The sequence below is a fragment of the Convolutriloba macropyga genome, chromosome 1 (assembly GCF_964194025.1).
Source record: "Convolutriloba macropyga chromosome 1, txConMacr16.3, whole genome shotgun sequence".
Taxonomy (NCBI): Eukaryota; Metazoa; Xenacoelomorpha; order Acoela; family Convolutidae; genus Convolutriloba; species Convolutriloba macropyga.
Window position 1 is genome coordinate 26,863,780 of NC_134468.1, and position 22,452 is coordinate 26,886,231.

Genomic DNA, 22,452 nt, shown 5'->3' on the forward strand with positions numbered 1-22,452 from the left:
CTTATTAATGGCAGATCTCGTGAGCGCTGTAATGGGGAATGGCAATATTTAATTCATTTAGTAGTTTGTGTAACGACTTTTTCAAACTCAAAGATCTATTTTCGATTATCTCTTCATTTGGTTGACAATTAAGTCAAAACTGTAGATGAGCTCGGGTCGGAACATCATATGCAAACGCACATTAACGAGCCTCCTTGTTCTCTTTAGAAATGAAATTTATTGAATGTACTTTTAATTCAAAATGAACAAATTTAAACAATGGATCTGTAAAATAAATCAACTTTGCCACCCGTAAGATAAACTAAGGTGTCAGATAGAGGGAGGAGTGAGCATGTTCACAGAAAAAATTCCAAGCTAAATCAAATTCCGGAGGATTTTAGAATTTTCTACATTTCTTTTCGTAAAACTAATTGAATGCCAAACACAAGTCCTGCAAAGTTATCGAGACGCAACAATGGAACATCATTAAAAAAATTTTGTCACAATTGACACTTATCATTTCTTCTCTAATTCACTTAGGCGATTTTCAGGCATCCCATTATGTCATGCAGCTGCTCTGGATCAAAAGAGAAGTTGGATTTGAGGAACTTGATACCACATTCGAACAGATTCAAGCTCTGAACCGAACTTTGAGAAAGAATCAACAATTTATAGTCCCACCGTTTCAACTTCACAACAGTCACATGTGCAAACACTGACTTACACTTTCTGATCAATTTCTCAAACGATTCTTCTAAATTCATCTCTAATCCATTTTCAGATTTGTCCATTGATTCTACACTTTCATATCTAATTAAAACGCAGCCAGTTGGAAGAATTGCGTCTGCGATTTGTTCCAGAAGACTTGAAGTTTTAGGTTGAACTGAACCGATGATGTCATTTGGTTTCTGTTGAGTAAAAATTAGCCAATCAGCATCCAACACTATTGCATCCTGTTTCATCCTGCTGAAAAAAAAATCTACTAAGTCATTCTTGATTGTGCGTCCGGCGACAGAAGCGTTACATTGTCATAGTTTAAATAAAGCTTCCTTAATACTTGCGCATCCAGCCACTGAAGATATTTATGATGATACTGAAATCAGAGACCTAAATATTTGTAAGTAAAAAAACATAGCTAGCAGATTGCCAGAAAATAGCCGCAAGAGCTTTGTAGATCTGCAGTCTCAAAAAAAACAGAAAAGACAGACCAAAAAAATTTTTCTTTTCATTAAAAGCTGAAATGTTATATTTTGATTAAGAATCTGTATAAGTTATTGCTGCCTCTATTAGCTGCTCTCAAATAACCTTCATTTAGAGTGACACACATTCACTTGACTTTATCTCTTTGAATTAAAGCAAATAAAAGTCAATTTCAAAGTGTGGAAGTCATATTGGAGAGTGAGGTAAGTCACGTGTACCCAAAAATTTAATCACGAGAATGAAAAAACATAACAGGACAAGTCCTGACGTACAATTCAAATAATTTTCATTGACTAAACAGAAAACTAGACCTAGAACGGACTATGAATGGATTGTGAAAACTATTTAGAAAATCCGATCCAAAAAATCGAAAAAAAAAACAGTAAAAATCAAAGTGAAATTGCCGCATGTGAACAAAAAACCACTAGCGAGAAAGTGAATTTTTGTTCAAACACCGTTTTCTCACTCTACTTTAAAATTAGAGCGAAATAATTTCACGCCGCAAAACCACTGGCTTTTCCGCTCCACTTCCTGTTTCGGCATGATCAAAATCACTACTCCAATTTGACTTCAAAAATCATGAAAATGGGTGAACAGATATAAAAAACAGCCGGAATAATTCCGGAAACGACTCGAGGTGGAAATCCATTTAAACGACATTCAACTACTCATCAGACAAAATGTGCCTCCACTAATTTATGATTATCTTGAAACAAAACCATAAAACAAAAGTTAAAAACAATAAAATCAAATCTGTTAAAAGATGAAAAAATCTGATCGAATTTGGTTATAAATTGAAATCCCGAAAAAAAATCTCTGCCAAAATTGCTTCAGCGGAACAACTAGTACTTACTAAAACCAATTATGTGAATTGTTATAAATACTTGAGGCCAAATTATGAAAAAAAGCTTTTAAAACAACTTGCACTAAAAAACTAGAACAAGTTAATTAATTTCTCAATATTACAAAAGCGTAAAAATCCAATGAAAATTTCCTTTCAGTCAATGGGTAACCAGATGCTCGCAAAACAATAGGCAAGTCATAATAGGCTAAGAAACTTGTCTAAAAACAGAAAACGAAAAACTGCAAAAAAAAATAAGAATAGTTCCAATTTTCGCCATTTTTTGTCATATTTCTCAACAAAAAAAACTCACATCCACAAAATTGTAACCTTTTGTTATCCAGAACTTACTCAATTAGAAGGGGTCTTTTCAAAACCCATTTGAGCCAGTAAAACAAAACAATCGTAAAAAAAAAACGCAAAAATCAGCCCCAAAAACAGCAAAATACATGAAAAACCTCCGATTTAGCACAAAATTCAAATGAATTTCCAGAAACCTTCAATACACTACCAAAACCCAGCCTAAATTTAAAACAAAAATCATAACCAAACCTCCCTACAAAAAAAATGAAAAAAATGCTTTAAAATGCAGCACGTGAGCAAAAAATTTTGCTCGCTTACAGAATTTTTGTCATACCTCAATTTCTCGCTCTCTACAAAACAGCGATATGAAGAAAAAACCACTCTCTTTTCGCTCCACTCTCAGGTTGTTCACCAAAAAAATCACTGCGTGTTTCATTTCCAGCTTCAAAATTCACTCCAATAAAATTGATTAAAATAAGGACTTCTCCAATACTAGCCAAGAAGGCCAATAATAGCCCCGCCCCAGCTATCGCTATACAGCTATTAATAAACATAAACCGACAAATGTCGGAATTGCCATTGAACGAGAGGCGAGGCAATTTAATTCAGGGTCTGTAGCCTAAATCAATTTTTCTTTATGGGTGCAATTCTTGCCCCAAACGATTCGAACCATTGACCTCCCGCTCCTCAGCCACCACCACTAACTACTGCGCTATGAGTCACTTATTTTTGCTATGCTGCAACCGATTATATATTAGCAACAAGCTTTACTTCGGAGTGAGAGCACTAGAGATCATTCAAAAATGAAGAACGAAAGCGTAAAAAAGTCACTTGAGAAGTCAAAGAATGTTCCAGAAGAAAAGCGCAAAAATGTCAAGCAAAAAATTTGCATAAAAAAGACTAACACGTATACAATAATTGCTATGAACTTCGTTCAAGAGCAATTAAAAAATCCGATATTTCAAACTATCATTCAAAGCGTATGTATGGTTAATTTATTTTCGGGGTATTTAATTTATATGAGTTTACAAAATTACGGGAATCTTCAGCTTAAAATATTAACATGTCGGCTCTAACTCAAAGATTAGGCAACATCGATACAATAAGCTATGAAACAAGATACGTACTTGCTGTCATTTCCCAAAATTCCATTCACAACTGGGCAACTATCAAATGGCATCAAATGGTCAACATCTTCTTTTTCATCAATCTTCAAGCTACATTTCACAAATTGCACCAATTCTTCACCATAATCATAACAGACAGCCTTGATACTCGATGACAAGACCTGAGTGAAAAAGGCAACCAGAGAGTATGAACGAATTCCCAACAACGAAACCGAAAACTGATGACTGTTCATTGAGAGTTTCACATTAATGTTGCAGATAACCAGCGCAATTAGAAAGTCCATGTCTCCGAGGCTACTTGAGTTAATCGGGGCTATCTTGTCATCTTCACTATTGAATGTTAGCGAAAACAATCCCAAAAACGGATTTCGATTGAGAATCATCAGCTTGGAGTAAAAAGAGGAAACATTTTCGGTTGCATGTTTAATGATCGATGCCCCATCATTTGCATTTGGTTTCATGAATTCCATGGAGACCTCATTCGATCCCACAGTTGTTCCCGTAGAGAGAAAAGGAGTTTTGAACGCCACTGGAAGACTTTCTGGTGCAAACGCCATCACGCTAGAATTCAGCTCGGCCTGAAGCAAAAATTACATTGGAATGTTTCTACTTCAAATCCTTTTTCACAAAACGCTATAAAAACAGTACAACTTTTAACAAGAACAATATTTTGAAATTTTATCCAAAAAGCTACGACAATTTTAAATAGTTTCGAGACAGAACAAACTTTCAAATTATTTTTCAAATTATCTGTGTTCCAATTAATTTACGATTATCTGTGTTTCAATTAATTTGCAAACATAAGATTGAACGAGATTCTGCATTTTTCCACGTCTCAAACAAACTCAGGAGCAGCAAATCAACAATCGAAAATTTCTGAAAACAAGCCAGAACTCAGAAAATATGCCAAACATATAGATTCCAGAAACTGAAATAAAGCCAACCAACATAAAGTCATAAACAAGAAGGCTCGCTTGATTCTGTGCGTGGCACAGAATGTTCCCACATTCGCATTTGAAAGCATACAATGCATAAATAAAATTCGATTATCTGAAAAACATTGCAGAAACGTTTGCAAAAGGAACAATTTTTGCGTTTTAGCAATCTTCTACGAAAATGGCAACTACTTTATATCAAACTTGCAAAAGGAAACGAAAACTAAGTTTTTGAATAATCCGAGCAACCAAAATTGGTGAGTAACTTTCAAATAGGAAGAATATCTTTAACTACTCCGACAAATAATAACAAAAATGTTGCTTTGATACCAACAAAAATCAGTTACGTCCTAATTTTTTGTAATTGATGGAATTGCTTCATCAATTGATCTGGTTTACACCTTTTAAATAATACCCTTTGAGACTTTGAGACCATTTTGAGGTCCCCCCTCAATGACTCACAAACACAAACGATTCACAGTTAACTGTGTTTGACACTCATGCTCTTCACAAGAAGTTTCATTGCGGTCAAAAATATGAGCAATTATGAGTGAAGAAATCTTGATTAGTTTAGTGCAACTATATGGCTTTCATGCTACCTACTGATAATCATAACAAACCCAAAAACGAGAAAGAAAACTGCATGCGCAAATTATTCACCTCGCCCTGTTTTCGGTGAACCATTCTCAGAGCGGTTTATTAGTAGCAATGAGATTTTGATTCATAAATGAACCATTGTTGAAAATTGAAGCAAACTGATTTCGGATCATGTCCTTACTGTTTTAATTGCGGCTCAAATTTCAGAGGCCGAGTTGTTTCAAACTGTTATTAATCAAACTTTTTGCAGATTACATGGTTTTAAAATAAGTAACGATTAATTTACAATGCAGGCATGAAATGAGAGCAAGGATCAAAATACCTGGATTTCGATGTTTGGCGACAATTTATTAAAATTCAACTATATTTCGAAATCGCTCAATAGAAGAAAACACCAACAAAATTAGAAGTACAGAATTATCCATGTAAGTAACTTACTACAAAGTAAAAAAAAATGACAGCATTCGATGGTTAACGCGAAAAATTACAAAACTTAACAAAAATTTACAAAAAAGGGCAATCGAAAGTTGATATTAGACAATCTACGTTGTCAAAAAGCCGCGTTTTTTTGGCTTAGAGCATTAGCAAAATTTTTATTAAATTAGTAAGAAGAAATATATTGTTGCTTTAACTGGATGAGAAACAAAAAAAAACTAAAAGAAAATGCCAAAACAAAATTTTCATCCTGCAATGCCTTCAGTGAATCTCTTCCAATTTATTCCTACTTTAGTTAAAACAATAGCGTTTTTTTTTCAAATTTGCATCATTACTGTGCACTAGGCACTTCCTTTCGTACTTTGTTTAGACATTTCAGAATGGCGTGAACGCACATCCTGGCAACGAAGCAAGAAAACTGCTTTCCCATTATTTGCTGACCAATTTCTTTTTACAGGCATATTAAAGAATGATGGCAAAACCGTCCTAAAGAAAAAAATGAGGTAAAGAACTGCACAAAAAATGAAACGAAAAGAAATTTGTATTTTATAAATCAAATACCGTAGATTTAATTTTCTGGCTGATTTGATTAGAAATGCCATTTCGGACAAAAAACAATTTAGAAATCCCAAAGGATCTAAAAAAGCAATTCCTATTCCAGAGATCTGATGGTGTCAAACATATGAAAAAACTTATGCGATCACAGCACTCGCCCTAGGAAAACGTACATATAAAATTATTAAAAGAGCGACAAACTAAAATAACTATGGGACATCAGAGGAGGGGAAAAACTAGAAAAATCAATTTAAGATTCCGTAAAATGGAATCACACGTTCTCTGACACAACTTCACTTTACGCTCGTTCTAGTGAATAACTTAACTATAGTTTGAAAGCATACAAATTAATTTAACTAATTTGCGAAAAGCGACAAATAATACGAGACATTGGAGTATAAATTTAGTAAAACAATCAATACTAAACAAATAATTTTGAAAGTCATCAGAATCGTTGGCTTATAGGTAACTCTTGGAACAATATATAGAATAATTATAAAAGACCACAGGAGGTCTTCCAGTTATTCGGCTTATAAAACAAAAAACAGATTACTAAAAAATTTAAAAATACACAGGCAGACTGAACAGACCAATTTTAAATTGATTCAAATTAGCCTTAAAAAATCAAAGGAGCTTTCAAGAATGCAATGAAAAAATTTGAGAACAACAGAACCGAACAAATCAGAATGCATCAGACGCAAATTTTGTCTGATTTAACAAACGGCAGCAAAAAAAAATAGAATCAAAACGAACAGACTTGACTATCTGTGAATAGAGAATGCCAGATTTTCGATAAACTTTCAAAAGCAGTCCAGATGAAATCAAAACCTGGAAAAAACCAACAACACTAATAAAAAATAGCACGAAAACAGAAATACTTAAGAAAACACGTTTCCACTCACACGTTAATGTAGCGTTTGAAACCCTAAATGTTTTTGGAAACCCTAACACTTTTGATAATTGTACTCCTACAGCGTGCGTCAAATTAGAATCGAGATTTGACCAGAATGAGTCACAGCATGGTCAACTATTGTGGGGAGATCCTTATAACAGACGCCGTACAAATATGATAGAAAATCTATGAAGCCTAAAGCTAGAAGCTTAGAGGGAGCCGATAGAGCTGTTCGCAATGTTTATAACAACTCATATGGGTGACCTTTAAACTGCTTGAACGCCAAACATCTGAGAAAAAAAACAAATTCAATTTTGAGGAAATTGTGACTAAATTGAGAAAAACAGTTTATCGCAGCACTTTTGCCAAATCTCAAGGTTGCACCATAAAGGCAAATGTCTGGTCAGTGTAAAGGCAAATGTCTTTTTCCAAATCTCAAGGTTGCACCATAAAACCACTAAACTCTGGTCAGTGCCACGTCAATTTTGCTTTTGGACGGAGCTATGTCTAAGACCTATTAGTCTTAATTCGATGTGGGTTAACTTTCACAGAAAAATATAAAAACCGCCGATTAAAAATAGATAAAAAGACCCTTTTCTTCCTAGATTTCAAGAGCTCGAAATAATTACGAAACAATTAGAGAAATGGGTAATGCCAGTTAAAAATGTTGAATTATGGAATCTTTAGAGGGATAAAACAACTGAAGCCCTCAAGAGGACCTCAAAAAAACGTTAGTGATCTGAAACAATTGAAACAAAACTTAATAGAAGACTACAAAAAACTAAGTCATCTTAATTGTCATCAAATGATGGCAATTTTTTGCAGCTTCGAAAACCAGTTAAATTTTGTAAATTTCTCATTAAGTGCCAACAAATTTTGCTTTTTGCATATTTAGTGAATTTTGACATTGGACAGACAATTTAAAGAAAGTAACACAATTGATATTCTGGGATGCCACCGAAAAATTTGTAAAACGTTTTAAATGCGGAAACAAAAATTTGAAGGCTGACAAAAAGAATATTTAACATTGAGCAGATTAGATTAAATACTTGAAAATAACTGATCTCTGAGAAAGGGCGCTATCCTTAAAAAACTTAATGTTTGTTCACGAGATCTCGAAACAAAGAAAAATCAAAACGCTTTCTATTTTAAAATTGCTTTCGGAAGTTGCAAAGGGTCGAGCAGTTTGATATTTGGTAACGATGATAACCATTGCGTGAGAAATTTTCAAAAGTCTTGTTTGTTGTCCCCTTATTTTATAAACAAATACCGCCATTTTTTAGCTCCACGAGTTCACTTTTGAAATTTTGAATGTCAAAAAATGGCCCAAGACTATTGAGTTCAAAGATACAGTAAAAACAGTGACCAGAAATCAGTTTGTCGGGACATTGCTAAAAATCAGGATAAGTCTGGTACTGCAATTCTTCTTCTATTGCACTAGTCTATGGTTCAAAAACCAGTTAAATTTTGTTAATTTCTCATTAAGTGCCAACAAATTTTGCTTTTTGCATATTTAGTGAATTTTGACATTGGACAGACAATTTGAAGAAAGCAACACAATTGATATTCTGGGATGCCATCGAAAAATTTGTAAAACGTTTCAAATGCGGGAACAAAAATTTGAAGGCTAATAAAAACAATATTTAACATTGAGCAGATTAGATTAAATACTTGAAAATTATTGATCTCTGAGAAATAGCGCTATCCTTTAAAAAAATTAATGTTTGTTCACGGGTTCTCGAAACAAGGAAAAATCAAAACGCTTTCTATTTTAAAAGTTCTTTCGGAAGTTGCAAAAGGTCGAGCAGTTTGATATTTGGTAACGATGATATTCATTGCGTGAGAAATTCTCAAAAGTCTTGTTTGCTGTCCCCTTATTTTATATACAAATACCGCCATTTTTATTAGCTCTACGAGTTCACTTTTGAAGTTTTGAATGACAAAAAAAATAGCCCAAGACTATTGAGTTCAAAGATACAGTTAAAACAGTGACCAGAAATCAGTTTGTTGGGACATTGCTAAAAATCAGGATAAGTTTGGTAGTGCAATTCTTCTTCTATTGCACTAGTCTATGGTTCGATCAAAAAATTAGTCATCCTCATTTGGGATTGGTCTCATAGAAGTTCAAAATTTTAAAAGTTTAATAGTTGCTATTTTAATTGTTGCTTTAAAAACGAAGCACACAGATTGTTGCTTTTACAAGTGAAATTCTTTTTGAAATTTTTTGAAAACAAGACATTTTAAACCTCGCATTTTGTGAGGCGCCGAATTATTCAAACTAACTGCTAGGGTGATTATCTGTGTCCATCTATTAAAGGTTCATCTAACAAATCTTGCCGATGTGAAAGAGGCTGGTATAAATAGCAAACATTGGTTCTCTGTTTTTTTCTCCTAGAAGAGTACGGTGACTAGCTTATTTTTTGGTCCAAAAAACTTGTTTTGAAAATAGGTTCCAAGCAATGTCTTTTAAAAAAGAGGTTGCCATAAAGGAATCATTTTTAACCCCAACCGTTGGGTCTGAGATATTTGGGGTGGTCTTGGGGACAGCTACCTGTAATCGATTCGATAGGAAATTGCAAAATTGCTGAAATATTGGGCCACCTTAACAGCTGTATTGTATTTCTTATCCACTACCCTTTGACGTGACCAAAACAACTGTAGTCTTTCACATTATGCTCAACATACCATAATGGTCAAGGATGTAGTTTCGTGGGTGTGGGGCAAAATGGGAAACCCGAAATTTTGGTTTTGATAGCTTTATTATTGACCAAGTTTGGAACAAAATTTGATGCCTCCTGCTTAAGCGAAAGAATAGCTTTACAATGTAAATGAATATGTAACAGGCCTCAACATAGACCAATACAATTAATCATACTATGAAACGCATTTTCTTTCAATTTCACCAGCATACTTCCGCCGATGATTTCAGCTGCTTGAAATTCTGATTGTCAGCAATTCAGTTCATCAAAAAATTCAGTCAAATGAAAACAAATTCAGAGAAAAAAACAGCCAATGCAAAAAATTGAAAACCCCAAATTCGTCAGAGAAGCAGCGGCTCAGGTAAAAACTGGCTTTAAAAAGACAAGGACTAAAACAATTGCTAAAAATTGTGGTTTGAGAGCAAAAGAAAACTCATTCAGAAAAAGAAATACATTTTAAGAACTGGCTTTTAAGCTGCAGCTGTATTGACGTTTTGAGCAACGGATGAAATCGTATAAAACAAGTTTTCTGTTCCGCAAATTTAAGCATATTTACTTCAAATAAACTTCTATCACTTCATGTGAAAGACAAGCCATTTGAAGGTAACACATTTCCTCATGAATTGTTGCAGATTATGATAATGGCTTTTTTAAGGTGAACGCCATCGCCAATATGTATCGAGATGATTAGAAATGCAATTTTATCCTATACTATTCTAAGCTACTGCAACTCTGGTGAGCCTCCAGTTCGATGAAAAAATACAACCTGGCCAATAACAGAGGGCTGAAAAAGTTCACAAACGATGTCCTGTTAAAATTATTTAATGAGTAACGAGCTTTATTCAATTATTACTACTTTAGTTGAAACCATAGCCTTTTTCTCAAATCTACATCATTACTGTGCACTAGCCACTTCCTTTCGTACTTTGTTTAGACACTTCAGAATGGCTTAAAGGCACATCCTGACAACGTAGCCAGAAAAATGCTTTCCAATTATTTGCTGACTAATTTGTTTTTACAAGCATATTAAAGAATGATAGGAAAACCGTCCTGTAGAATCGGTGCCTCATAAGTAACTGTTGGAAGAAAATACAGAATATTTGAAAAGAGCACAAGAGGCCTTCCAGTTAATCAGTTTCGAGATAAAACAAAAAACACGAAAGCAGGATACCAAAAACAAAATAAGAGTACATAGGCAGACTGAACAGACTAATTTTAAATGGATTCAAATGAGAAGCCTTAAAAACCAAAGCAGCTTTCAAGAATGCAATGAAACTATTTGTGAACAACAGAACTTGACAAATCAGAATGTATCGGACGCAAATTTGGTCCGAGTTAACAAACGGCAGCAAAAAATATTAGAATCAAAACGAACAGACTTGCGTATTTGGGAATAGAGAATGTCAGATTTTCGATCAACTTTCAAAAGCAGTCTAGATGAAATCAAAACCTGGAAAAATTGCAATAACACCAATAAAAGATAGCACAAAAACAAACACTCAAGAAAACACGTTTCCACTCACACGTTAATGTAGCGTTTGAAACCCTTAATGCTTTTGGAAACGGTAACAATTTTGATAATGGTACTCCTACAGCGTGCGTCAAATTAGAATCGAAATTCGACCAGAATGAGCCACAGCACGGTCACCTATTGTGGGCAGATCCTTATAACAGACGACGCACAAATATGATAGAAAATCTATGAGGCCTTAAGCTAGAAGCTTAGAGGGAGCCGATAGAGCTGTTCGCAATGTTTATAACAACTCATATGTATGACCTTTAAACCGCTTGAACGACAAACATCTGACAAAAAAATGAATTCAATTTTGAGGAAATTGTGACTAAACTGAGAAAAAAATTTTCTCAAAATTACATTACTGTGCACTAGGCATTTCCTTTCGTACTTTGTTTAGAAACCTCAGAATGATTAAAGGCATATCCTGATAATGAAGCTAGAAAAATGCTTTCCAATTATTTGCTGGCCAATCTCTTTTTACATGCATATTAAAGAATGATAGGAAAACCGTCCTGTAGAATCGGTGGCTCATAAGTAACTGTTGGAAAAAAATATAGAATATTTGAAAAGAGCACAAGAGGTCTTCCAGTTAATCCGCTTTGAGTTAAAACAAAAAAATGAAAGCAGGATACCAAAAAAAAATTAAGAGTACACAGGCAGACTGAACAGACTACTTTTAAATTGATTCAAATGAGAAGCCTTAAAAACCAAAGCAGCTTTCAAGAATGCAATGAAACTATTTGTGAACAACAGAACTTAAAAAATCAGAATGTATCGGACGCAAATTTGGTCCAAGTTAACAAACGGCAGCAAAAAATATTAGAATCAAAACGAACAGACTTGCGTATTTGGGAATAGAGAATGTCAGATTTTCGATCAACTTTCAAAAGCAGTCTAGATGAAATCAAAACCTGAAAAAATTGCAATAACACCAATAAAAGATAGCACAAAAACAAACACTCAAGAAAACACGTTTCCACTCACACGTTAATGTAGCGTTTGAAACCCTTTATGTTTTTGGAAACCGTAACAATTTTGATAATTGTACTCCTACAGCGTGCGTCAAATTAGAATCGAAAATCGACCAGAATGAGCCACAGCACGGTCACCTATTGTGGGCAGATCCTTATAACAGACGACGCACAAATATGATAGAAAATCTATGATGCCTTAAGCTAGAAGCTTAGAGGGAGCCGATAGAGCTGTTCGCAATGTTTATAACAACTCATATGTATGACCTTTAAACTGCTTGAACGACAAACATCTGACAAAAAAATGAATTCAATTTTGAGGAAATTGTGACTAAATTGAGAAAAAAATTTTCTCAAAATTATATTACTGTGCACTAGGCACTTCCTTTCGTACTTTGTTTAGAAACCTCAGAATGATTAAAGGCATATCCTGACAATGAAGCTAGAAAAATGCTTTCCAATTATTTGCTGGCCAATCTCTTTTTACATGCATATTAAAGAATGATAGGAAAACCGTCCTGTAGAATCGGTGGCTTATAAGTAACTGTTGGAAGAAAATATAGAATATTTGAAAAGAGCACAAGAGGTCTTCCAGTTAATCCGCTTTGAGATAAAACAAAAAAATGAAAGCAGGATACTAAAAAAAATTAAGAGTACACAGGCAGACTGAACAGACTAATTTTAAATTTGAAAAATGCTTTCCAATTATTTGCTGGCCAATCTCTTTTTACATGCATATTAAAGAATGATAGGAAAACCGTCCTGTAGAATCGGTGGCTTATAAGTAACTGTTGGAAGAAAATATAGAATATTTAAAAAGAGCACAAGAGGTCTTCCAGTTAATCGGCTTTGAGATAAAAAAAACAATGCAGGATACCAAAAAATTTAAGAATACACAGGCAGACTGAACAGAATAATTTTAAATTGATTCAAATAAGTAGCCTTAAAAACCAAAGCAGCTTTCAAGAAAGCAATGAAACGATTTGCGAACAACAGAACTGAACAAATCAGAATGCATCGGACGCAAATTTGGTCTGAGTGAACAAACGGCAGCAAGAAATATTAAGATCAAAACGAACAGACTTGACTATTTTTGAATAGATAAAGCCACATTTTCGATCAACTTTCAAAAGCGGTCTAGATGAAATCCAAACCTGGAAAAAATTGAAACAACACTAATAAAAGATATCACAAAAACAAAAATACTCAAGAAAACACGTTTCAACTCACACGTTAATGTAGCGTTTGAAACACTAAATGTTTTTGGAAACCCTAACAATTTTGATAATTGTACTCCTACAGCGTGCATCAAATTAGAACCAATATTTGACCAGAATGAGCCACACCATGGTCATTTATTGTGGGCAGATCCTTATAACAGACGACAGACAAATATGAGACAAAATCTATGAAGCCTAAAGCTAGAAGCTTAGAGGGAGCCGATAGAGCTGTTCGCAATGTTTATAACAACTCATATGGGTGACCTTTAAACCGCTTGAACGCCAAACATCTGACAAAAAATGAATTCAATTTTGAGGCAATTGTGACTAAATTTAGAAAAAAAATTTTCAAAATTACATCATTACTGTGCACTAGGCACTTCCTTTCGTACTTTGCTTAGACACTTCAGAATGGCTTAAAGGCACATCCTGACAACGTAGCCAGAAAAATGCTTTCCAATTATTTGCTGGCCAATTTCTTTTTACATGCATATTAAAGAATGATAGGAAAACCGTCCTGTAGAATCGGTGGCTCATAAGTAACTGTTGGAAAAAATTATGAAATATTTGAAAAGAGCACAAGAGGTCTTCCAGTTAATCGGCTTTGAGATAAAACAAAAAAACGAAAGCAGGATACTAAAAAAAATTAAGAGTACACAGGCAGACTAAACAGACTAATTTTAAATTGATTCAAATAAGAAGCCTTAAAAACCAAAGCAGCTTTCAAGAATGCAATGAAACGATTTGTGAACAACAGAACTGAACAAATCAGAATGTATCGGACGCAAATTTGGCCCGAGTTAACAAACGGCAGCAAAAAATATTAGAATCAAAACGAACAGACTTGCGTATTTGTGAATAGAGAATGTCAGATTTTCGATTAATTTTCAAAAGCAGTCTAGATGAAATCAAAAACTGGAAAAAATTGCAACAACACTAATAAAAGATAGCAAGAAAACAGAAATACTCACGAAAAAACGTTTCCACTCACACGTAATGTAGCGTTTGAAACCCTAAATGTTTTTGGAAACCCTAACACTTTTGATAATTTACTCCTACACCGTGCGTCAAATTAGAACAAATATTTGACCAGAATGAGCCACACCATGGTCATTTATTGTGGGCAGATCCTTATAACAGACGACAGACAAATATGAGAGAAAATCTATGAAGCCTAAAACTAGAAGCTTAGAGGGAGCCGATAGAGCTGTTCGCAATGTTTATAACAACTCATATGGGTGACCTTTAAACTGCTTGAACGCCAAACATCTGACAAAAAAATGAATTCAATTTTGAGGAAATTGTGACAAAATTGAGAAAAAATTTTCTCAAATTTGCATCATTACTGCACTAGGCACTTCCTTTCGTACTTTGTTTAGACACTTCAGAATGGCTTAAAGGCACATCCTGACAACGAAGCTAGAAAAATGCTTTCCAATTATTTGCTGGCCAATTTCTTTCTACATGCATATTAAAGTGATAGGAAAACCGTCCTGTAGAATCGGTAACTGTTGGAAGAAAATAAAGAATATTTAAAAAAGAGCACAAGAGGTCTTCCAGTTAATCGGCTTTGAGATAAAACAAAAAACACGAAAGCAGGATACTAAAAAAATTAAGAACACACGGGCAGACTGAACAGACTAATTTTAAATTGATTCAAATAAGTAGCCTTAAAAACCAAAGCAGCTTTCAAGAATGCAATGAAACGATTTGCGAACAACAGAACTGAACAAATCAGAATGCATCGGACGCAAATTTGGTCTGAATGAATGTAGCGTTTGAAACCCTAAATGTTTTTGGAAACCCTAACACTTTTGATAATTGTACTCCTACAGCGTGCGTCAAATTAGAATCGATATTTGACCAGAATGAGCCACAGCATAGTCAACTATTGTGGGCAGATCCTTGTAACAGACGACGCACAAATATGATAGAAAATCTATGAAGCCTAAAGCTAGAAGCTTAGAAGGAGCCGATAGAGCTGTTCGCAAGGTTTATAACAACTCATAATGGGTGACCTTTAAACTGCTTGAACGACAAAAATCTGAGAAAAAAAACAAATTCAATTTTGAGGAAATTGTGACTGCATTGAGAAAAACTTAATTTATCGCAATACTTTCCAAAAGCCAAGGTTGCACCAGAAAAAATATCTGGTCAGTGTAAAGGCAAATGTCTTTTTCCAAATCTCAAGGTTGCACCATAAAACCCTAATGTCTGGTCAGTGCAAGTCAATTTTGCTTTTGGACCAAGCTATGTCTAAGACCTATTAGTCTTAATTCGATGTGGGTTACCTTTCACAGAAAAATATAAAAACCGCCGATTAAAAATAGATAGAAAGACCCTTGTCTTGCTAGATTTCAACAGCTCGAAATATTTACGAAACAATCAGAGAAATGGGTAATGCCAGTTAAAATGTTGAATTATGGAATCTTTAGAGGGATAAAACAACTGAAGACCTCAGGGAATCACAAAAACATTGTTAGTGATCCATAACAATTGAAATAAAAACTATTTAGAGAAACACTACAAAAAACTAATTCATCTTAATTGCCATGAAATGATGGTAATTTTTTGCAGCTTCGATGTAATTGTAATATAGTTGAAGACAACTTCATGAAAGTAGCTCAATTGTTGTTCTGGGAGGTCCTGTCTCAAACTATAAAACTCTTCTCCTAAACTGTAACTTGTCTTAAACCATCTGAAAACCAGTTAAACTTCGTTAATTTCTCATAAGTGCCAACAAATTTTGCAGTTTGCGTAATTAGTGAATTTTGACATTGAACAGACAATTTGAAGAAAGTAACACAATTGATATTCGGGAACGCCATAAAAAAATTTGTAAAACGATCTTAATGCGGAAACAAAAATTTGAAAGCCAATAAAAACAATGTTTTACATTGAGCAGATTAGATTAAATACTTGAAAATTATTGATCTTTTAGCCATTTTTTAGCTCTACGAGTTCACTTTTGAAGTTTTGAATGACAAAAAACAGCCCAAGACTACTGAGTTCAAAGATACAGTTGAAACAGTGACCAGAAATCAGTTTGTAGGGAGATTGCTAAAAATCAGGATAGGTTTGGTCTATGGTTCGATCAAAAAATTAGTCATCCTCATTTGGGATTGGTTTCATAGAAGTTCAAAATTTTCAAAGTTTAATAGTTGCTATTTTAACAGCTTAATTGCTTTTAAAAAGAAGCACACAGATTGTTGCTTTTACAAGTGAAATTCTTTTTGAAATTTTTGAAAACCGAAGAAATTTTAAACCTCGCATTTTGTGAGGCGTCGAATCATTCAAACTAGCTAATAGGTTGATTATCTTTATCCATCCATTAAGGTTCATCCAGCTAATGTTGCCGATGTGAGAGGGGCTGGTAGAAACCGCAAACATTGGGCTTCTTACGTTTTTTTCTCCTAGAAGAGTACGGTGACTACCTAATTTTTTGGTCCAAAGAACGTGTTTTCAAAATAGGTTCCAAGCAACGTGTTTTGAAAACAAGTTGCAATAAAGGAAAATTTTTGGACCCCAACCGTTGGATCTTGGTATATTTTAGACAGCTACCTGTAATCGATTCGATAGGAAAGTGTAAAATTGGGCGAATTTAACAGCTGTATTATGTTTCTTATCCACTACCCTTTGACGTGACAAAAAAATGTAGTCTTTCACATTATGCTCAACATACCATAATGGTAAAGAGTATAGTTTCATGGATGGGGGGCCAGATGGGAATCTCGCGATTTTGATTTTCCTATCTTCCATATTGACCGAGTTGAGAACAAAACTTGATGCCTCCTGCCTAAGCGAAGGAATATCTTTACAATTTAAATGAAATAATGTTATAGACCTCAATATAGACCAATACAATTATTCGACCTATGGAACGCACTCCTTTTCAATTTCAGCAGCAAACGTCCGCCGATTAGTTCAGCTGCTTGAAATTCTCAATGCCAGCAATTCAGTTCGTCAAAAAATTCAGACAGGCAAACAAATTCAGAGAATCAAAAAAAAGGAATAAAAGCCAATGCAAAAAAATGGAAAACCCCAAACTCGTCAGAGAAGCAGTAGCTCAGACGAAACCTGGCATTAAAAAAGGCAAGGACTAAAATAATGGCTATAAAATGAGGTTTAGGAGCAAAAGAAAAGAAAAAAAGAAACATTTTAAGAACTGGCATTTCAGCTGCAGCTGTTTTGACGTTTTGAACAACGGCTGAAGTGGTATAAAACAAGTTTTCTGTTCCGCAAAATTAAGCATATTTACTTCAAACTGCTATCGCTTCATCCGAAAGAAAAGCCCTTTGAGGGGAACACATTTCCTCATGAATTGTTGCTGATTATGATAATGGCTTTTTTAAGGCAAACGCCATCGCCACTATGTATCGAGATGATTAGATTACAAATGCCACTTTATCCTATACTATTCTAAGCTACTGTAACTCTGGTGGGCCTCTAGTTCAATGAAAAAAAACTTACGAATAACAGAAGGCTGAAAGTTTATAAACGATGTCCTGTTCAAATTATTCACAGAGTCCCGAGCTTTATTCAATTATTCCTAATTTAGTTGAATAAATAGCATTTTTTCAAATTTACATGATTACTGTGCACTAGGCACTTCCTTTCGTACTTTGTTTAGACATTTCAGAATGGCGTAAACACACATCCTGACAACGAAACAAGAAAACTGCTTTCCCATTATTTGCTGACCAATTTCTTTTTACAAGCATATTAAAGAATGATGGCAAAACCGTCCTATAGATGTAAAAATTGAGGAGTAAAAGTTGAAGTAAAAATTGAACTGCATAAAAAAAGAACAGAAACGAAATTTGTATTTTATAAAACAAATACCGTAGATTTAATTTTCTGGCTGATTTGATCAGAAATTCCATTTCGGAAAAAAAACTATTTAAAATCCCACAGGATCTAACAAAGCAATTCCTATTCCAGAGATCTGATTGTGTCAAACATATGAAAAAACTTATGCGATCACAGCGCTCACCCTAGGAAAACGTACATATAAAATTATTAAGAGCTACAAACTAAAATAACTATGGGACATCAGAGGAGGGGAAAAAACTAGAAAAATAAATTTAAGATTCCGTAAAATGGAATCACACGCTCTCTGACACAACTGCACTTTACGCTCATTCTAGTGAATAACTTAACTATAGTTTGAAAGCATACAAATTAATTTAACTAATTAGCGAAAAGCGACAAAAAACAAGAGAGTTTGGAGTATAAATTAAATTAAACAGTCAATTATAAAAAAATAAGTTTGAAAGTCATCAGAATCGTTGGCTTATAAGTAACTGTTGGAAGAAAATATAGAATATTTAAAAAAGAGCACAAGAGGTCTTCCAGTTAATCGGCTTTGAGATAAAACAAAAAACACGAAAGCAGGATACTAAAAAACTTACGAACACACGGGCAGACTGAACAGACTAATTTTAAATAATTGATTCAAATAAGTAGCCTTAAAAAACCAAAGGATCTTTCAAGAATGCAATTAAACGATTAGAGAAGTACAGAACCGAACAAATCAATGCATCGGACGCAAATTTTGTCTGAGTTAACAAACGGCAACACAAAATATTAGAATCAAAACGAACAGACGTGCCTTTTTGTGAATAGAGAAAGCCAGATTTTCGATCAAATTTCACAAGCAGTCTAGATGATATCAAAAATGAGAAAAAAGATTGCATCAACACTAATTAAAAAATAGCCCAAAAACAAAAATACTCTAGAAAACACGTTTCCACTCACACGTTAATGTAGCGTTTGAAACCCTTAATGTTTTTTGGAAACCCTAACATTTTTGATAATAGTACTGCTACAGCGTGTGTCAAATTAGAATCGAAATTTAACCAGAATGAACCACAGCATAGTCAACTATTGTGGGCAGATCCTTATAACAGACGACGCACAAATATGATAAAAATTCTATGAAGACTAATGTTAGAAGCTTACAAAGAGCCGATGGAGCTGTTCGCACTGTTTATAACAACTCATATCGGTGACCTTTAAAGTGGTTGAACGTCAAACATCTGACAAAAAACGAATTGAATTTTCAGGAATTGTGACTAAAATGAGAAAAATTTGATGCCTCCTGCTTAAGCGAAAGAATAGCTTTACAATGTAAATGAAATATGTAACAGACCTCAATATAGACCAATACAATTATTCATACTATAAAACGCATTTTCTTTCAATTTCAGCAGCAGACTTCCGCCGATGAGTTTAGCTGCTTGAAATTCTGATTGTCAGCGATTCAGTTCATCAAAAAATTCAGTCAAAGGCAAACAAATTCAGAGAAAAAAAAACAGCCAATGCAAAAAAAATTGAAAACCCCAAGTTCGTCAGAGAAACAGTGGATCAAACAAAAATGGCATTAAAAAGGCAAGGACAAAAACAATTGCTAAAAAATGTGGTTTGAGAGCAAAAAAAACTCATTCAGAAAAAGAAATACATTTTAAGAACTGGCATTTAAGCTGCAGCTGTATTGACGTTTTGAGCAACGGGTAAAATCGTATAAAACAAGTTTTCTGTTCCGCAAATTTAAGTGTATTTACTTCAATTAAACTTCTATCGCTTCATCCGAAAGACAAGCCATTTGAAGGGAACAAATTTCTTCATGAATCGTTGCGGATTATGATAATGGCTTTTTAAAGTCAAACGCCATCGCCACTATGCATCGAGATGATTATATTACAAATTCAACTTTATCCTATACTATTCTAAGCTACTGTAACTCTGGTGAGCCTCTAGTTCAATGAAAAAATACGACTTGACCAATGACAGAATGCTGAAAAAGTTCACAAACGATGTCCTGTTAAAATTATTGAATGAGTCCACAGCCCGATAGGAGTTTGAGAGGTAACGATCAAACTAATTGAAAAAGGCGGGACTGTTTTGGACATTTGCAGTTTCACAAGTCAATTATCAAACAAAACGAGCTGCAATTTTGCGATCATTTTAATCAAACTACATCAGTTTGCTTCAATTATAAATAATGTGAAATACGAAGGTGAAATAAAAATAAGCAAAAGTCATTCCGAGATTGAGGCCACTAATTTGTGACCTATCATTTTTTGTCTTCACGTGATCATTGAAAGATGGTATAAATAACTGCTTTGCTATTTTTGGGAGTGGCCGGTAGGCAAATAATTTTGAAACGAAATAAAAAACAGAAGGTAGAAATCGGAAACAACGGTGTTGCATTTTCGGTAAAATTATTCCATTCACTCCTCCCATCGGTGAAATTTGCACTATTCATAGGAAACTTAAGTTAGTGTTCATCGCATAACAAAAACTATTGAAAAATTGGTAATTGTTAGCAACTTTGAATTACCAGTTAATTGATCTGTGAATATTCCACATGCTGATAACGGTGATCTGGTCAATGGAAAAAACATCACTTGCTCAGGTCCGATCAAAAATGTGGGCAAGACTAAACACTCTCAGTAATAACAAAACCCGGTCCAATATCAGGGCTCGTACAGCTCTTTATACTTACCATAAACCAAGACCTTTGAATTATTAATACTCACAACTAACTTTAATGCTCTCCAATCCCCCATAATTGACAAGTGGATTCAGCAACACAATCAACACTCGACTGAACTCTTTGATATGCTTACAAACCAGTTCTGATCGCCCTTTCACAGTCTTATACAGCCAAGCATCATCCTCACAAAATTGAGGACAAACAAAAACTGCATACGAGGGTTTCTTTACGTGTGGATTGTTTACTACAAAGCACCTGTACTTGATTGTTCCCTCAATGTCCAGCATATCAGTGTAAGCAGAAGCCGCGCTTTCGCCTTTCAAAGATGTAACTTTTCTGGACAGATAGTATAACTTCTGGAAAGCTTCAATTTCCAATAGAAACTGGTCAACGTTTTTACACTTTGAGCTGCTGCCAGATCCGAAATCCGTTTCAAAAACAGTTGGCATTTTGAAACCTTTCTTCATTTTGAACAAAACTAGGCAGAATGTCGGCATATCAAATGACTTCTCTAATTTCACGTGGTGCATTCGTATGATATATGAGAACTCAGATTTCATTAGATAATAGGTAAGCAACCTTCGCAAAACAATAGGCTGTGCCAAAGTAACACAAACAAGTCGTCCTGCAGGCATCAAAACTCGCTCTGCCTCCGAAAACAATTTGAAAACATTCGAATCTTCATGCACATTTATTTGAGAGGAAAAATTCTCAAAATCTAGTTTGCAAAGCTCAGCTGAGTTTGAATTGTAGGAAGAAAATAAAGCGTCAACTGTTCCTTTATCTAGAACAACATTGAATTTATCTTCCGGATAGCTCAAATTTGTCGCGTCCATTATTTCAAAATGCAGCCCTGGTCTCGTTTTTGTGTTTTTCTTTTTCATCTGTTTAATAACAGAAGCGTTTAAGTCAATGTTGAACATGTTGCGAAATGCAGAGTCGTACAACTGTTCAGCTAAATTTGAATTACCACAACCAATTTGGAGAACACAATCCTTAGGCTTCATGTACTTTTCCAGAAGTTCACTCAGACTCTCGTAGCTGCCATACCATTCAAAGGGTACCGACTGGCGCTTCCTGAAAAAGTTGTCCCAGTACTCTCCCGCTGAAAAGTCAGAAGAATCCTTTGGCAGTAAAACGCTCATGGTGCATAAACCTGAAATAAATGTTAACAAGGAGGAATCATATGTCAAACCATCATATGTCAAAAACTCCTAATTCGGGATAAAATCTTTAAATACCAAGAAAAAAATTCCCAGTGTCCAATTTGAAATCAATTTCCAGAGCCCTGAGATACATTTTAATGATTCTAAAAGAGCGGGTTGACCATTGAAAGATAATGAAATTAAGAAATTAGTAGTTCTCGGTACAATTCTATCAACAGCTGAAGGCTTCTTAGCTTCCGATTACTGGGTTAACTCTGCTTTTAGGAGAGAACAGAAAAACAATCGCTTTTAACTGAAAAAAAAACACACTGCAACTTAAAATATGTAACAAAACAAACGAAAAAATCAAATAAAACCACCAACATTTTTTTAAAAAACATAACATAATTACAAGTCAAAATAGCGTCAAATAAAATCTGAACTGAACAAATTAGTTTGTACTTCACTGGAAAAAACAAGGGACCAGTCCTTCATGAGATTCGGTTATAAGTGGACAAAAAAAGAACAAAGACGGCAAA

The 22,452-nt window shown here is 34.4% G+C and overlaps 1 protein-coding gene across 2 annotated transcripts; it reads right to left on the bottom strand.

Moving 5' to 3' along the window:
- Positions 1-215: 215 nt before the first annotated feature.
- LOC142337296 (eEF1A lysine and N-terminal methyltransferase-like) lies at positions 216-21,945 on the bottom strand. 2 transcript variants are annotated; one of them, XM_075386495.1, is made up of 3 exons: positions 20,819-21,945; positions 3,451-4,028; positions 216-942 (listed from the first exon to the last, which is right to left on the bottom strand). In XM_075386495.1, the coding sequence occupies exons 1-3, from the start codon at positions 21,911-21,913 to the stop codon at positions 516-518; spliced, it is 2,100 nt and encodes a 699-aa protein (XP_075242610.1). In that variant the 5' UTR covers positions 21,914-21,945; the 3' UTR covers positions 216-515. The 2 variants fall into 2 exon arrangements, with proteins under 2 accessions (XP_075242610.1, XP_075242601.1); XM_075386486.1 differs by having other exon boundaries at positions 216-945.
- Between the last annotated feature and the right edge of the window lie 507 nt (positions 21,946-22,452).

Excerpts from the sequence above, each read along its gene's own strand:
- LOC142337296 (XM_075386486.1), bottom strand. The coding sequence starts at position 21,913 with ATGAGCGTTTTACTGCCAAAGGATTCTTCTGACTTTTCAGCGGGAGAG. Across the intron at positions 4,029-20,818 it reads GGGGATTGGAGAGCATTAAA|GCCGAGCTGAATTCTAGCGT; the intron begins GTTAGTTGTGAG and ends TTTTTGCTTCAG. Across the intron at positions 946-3,450 it reads ATTTTGGGAAATGACAGCAA|CAGGATGAAACAGGATGCAA; the intron begins GTACGTATCTTG and ends TTTTTTTTTCAG.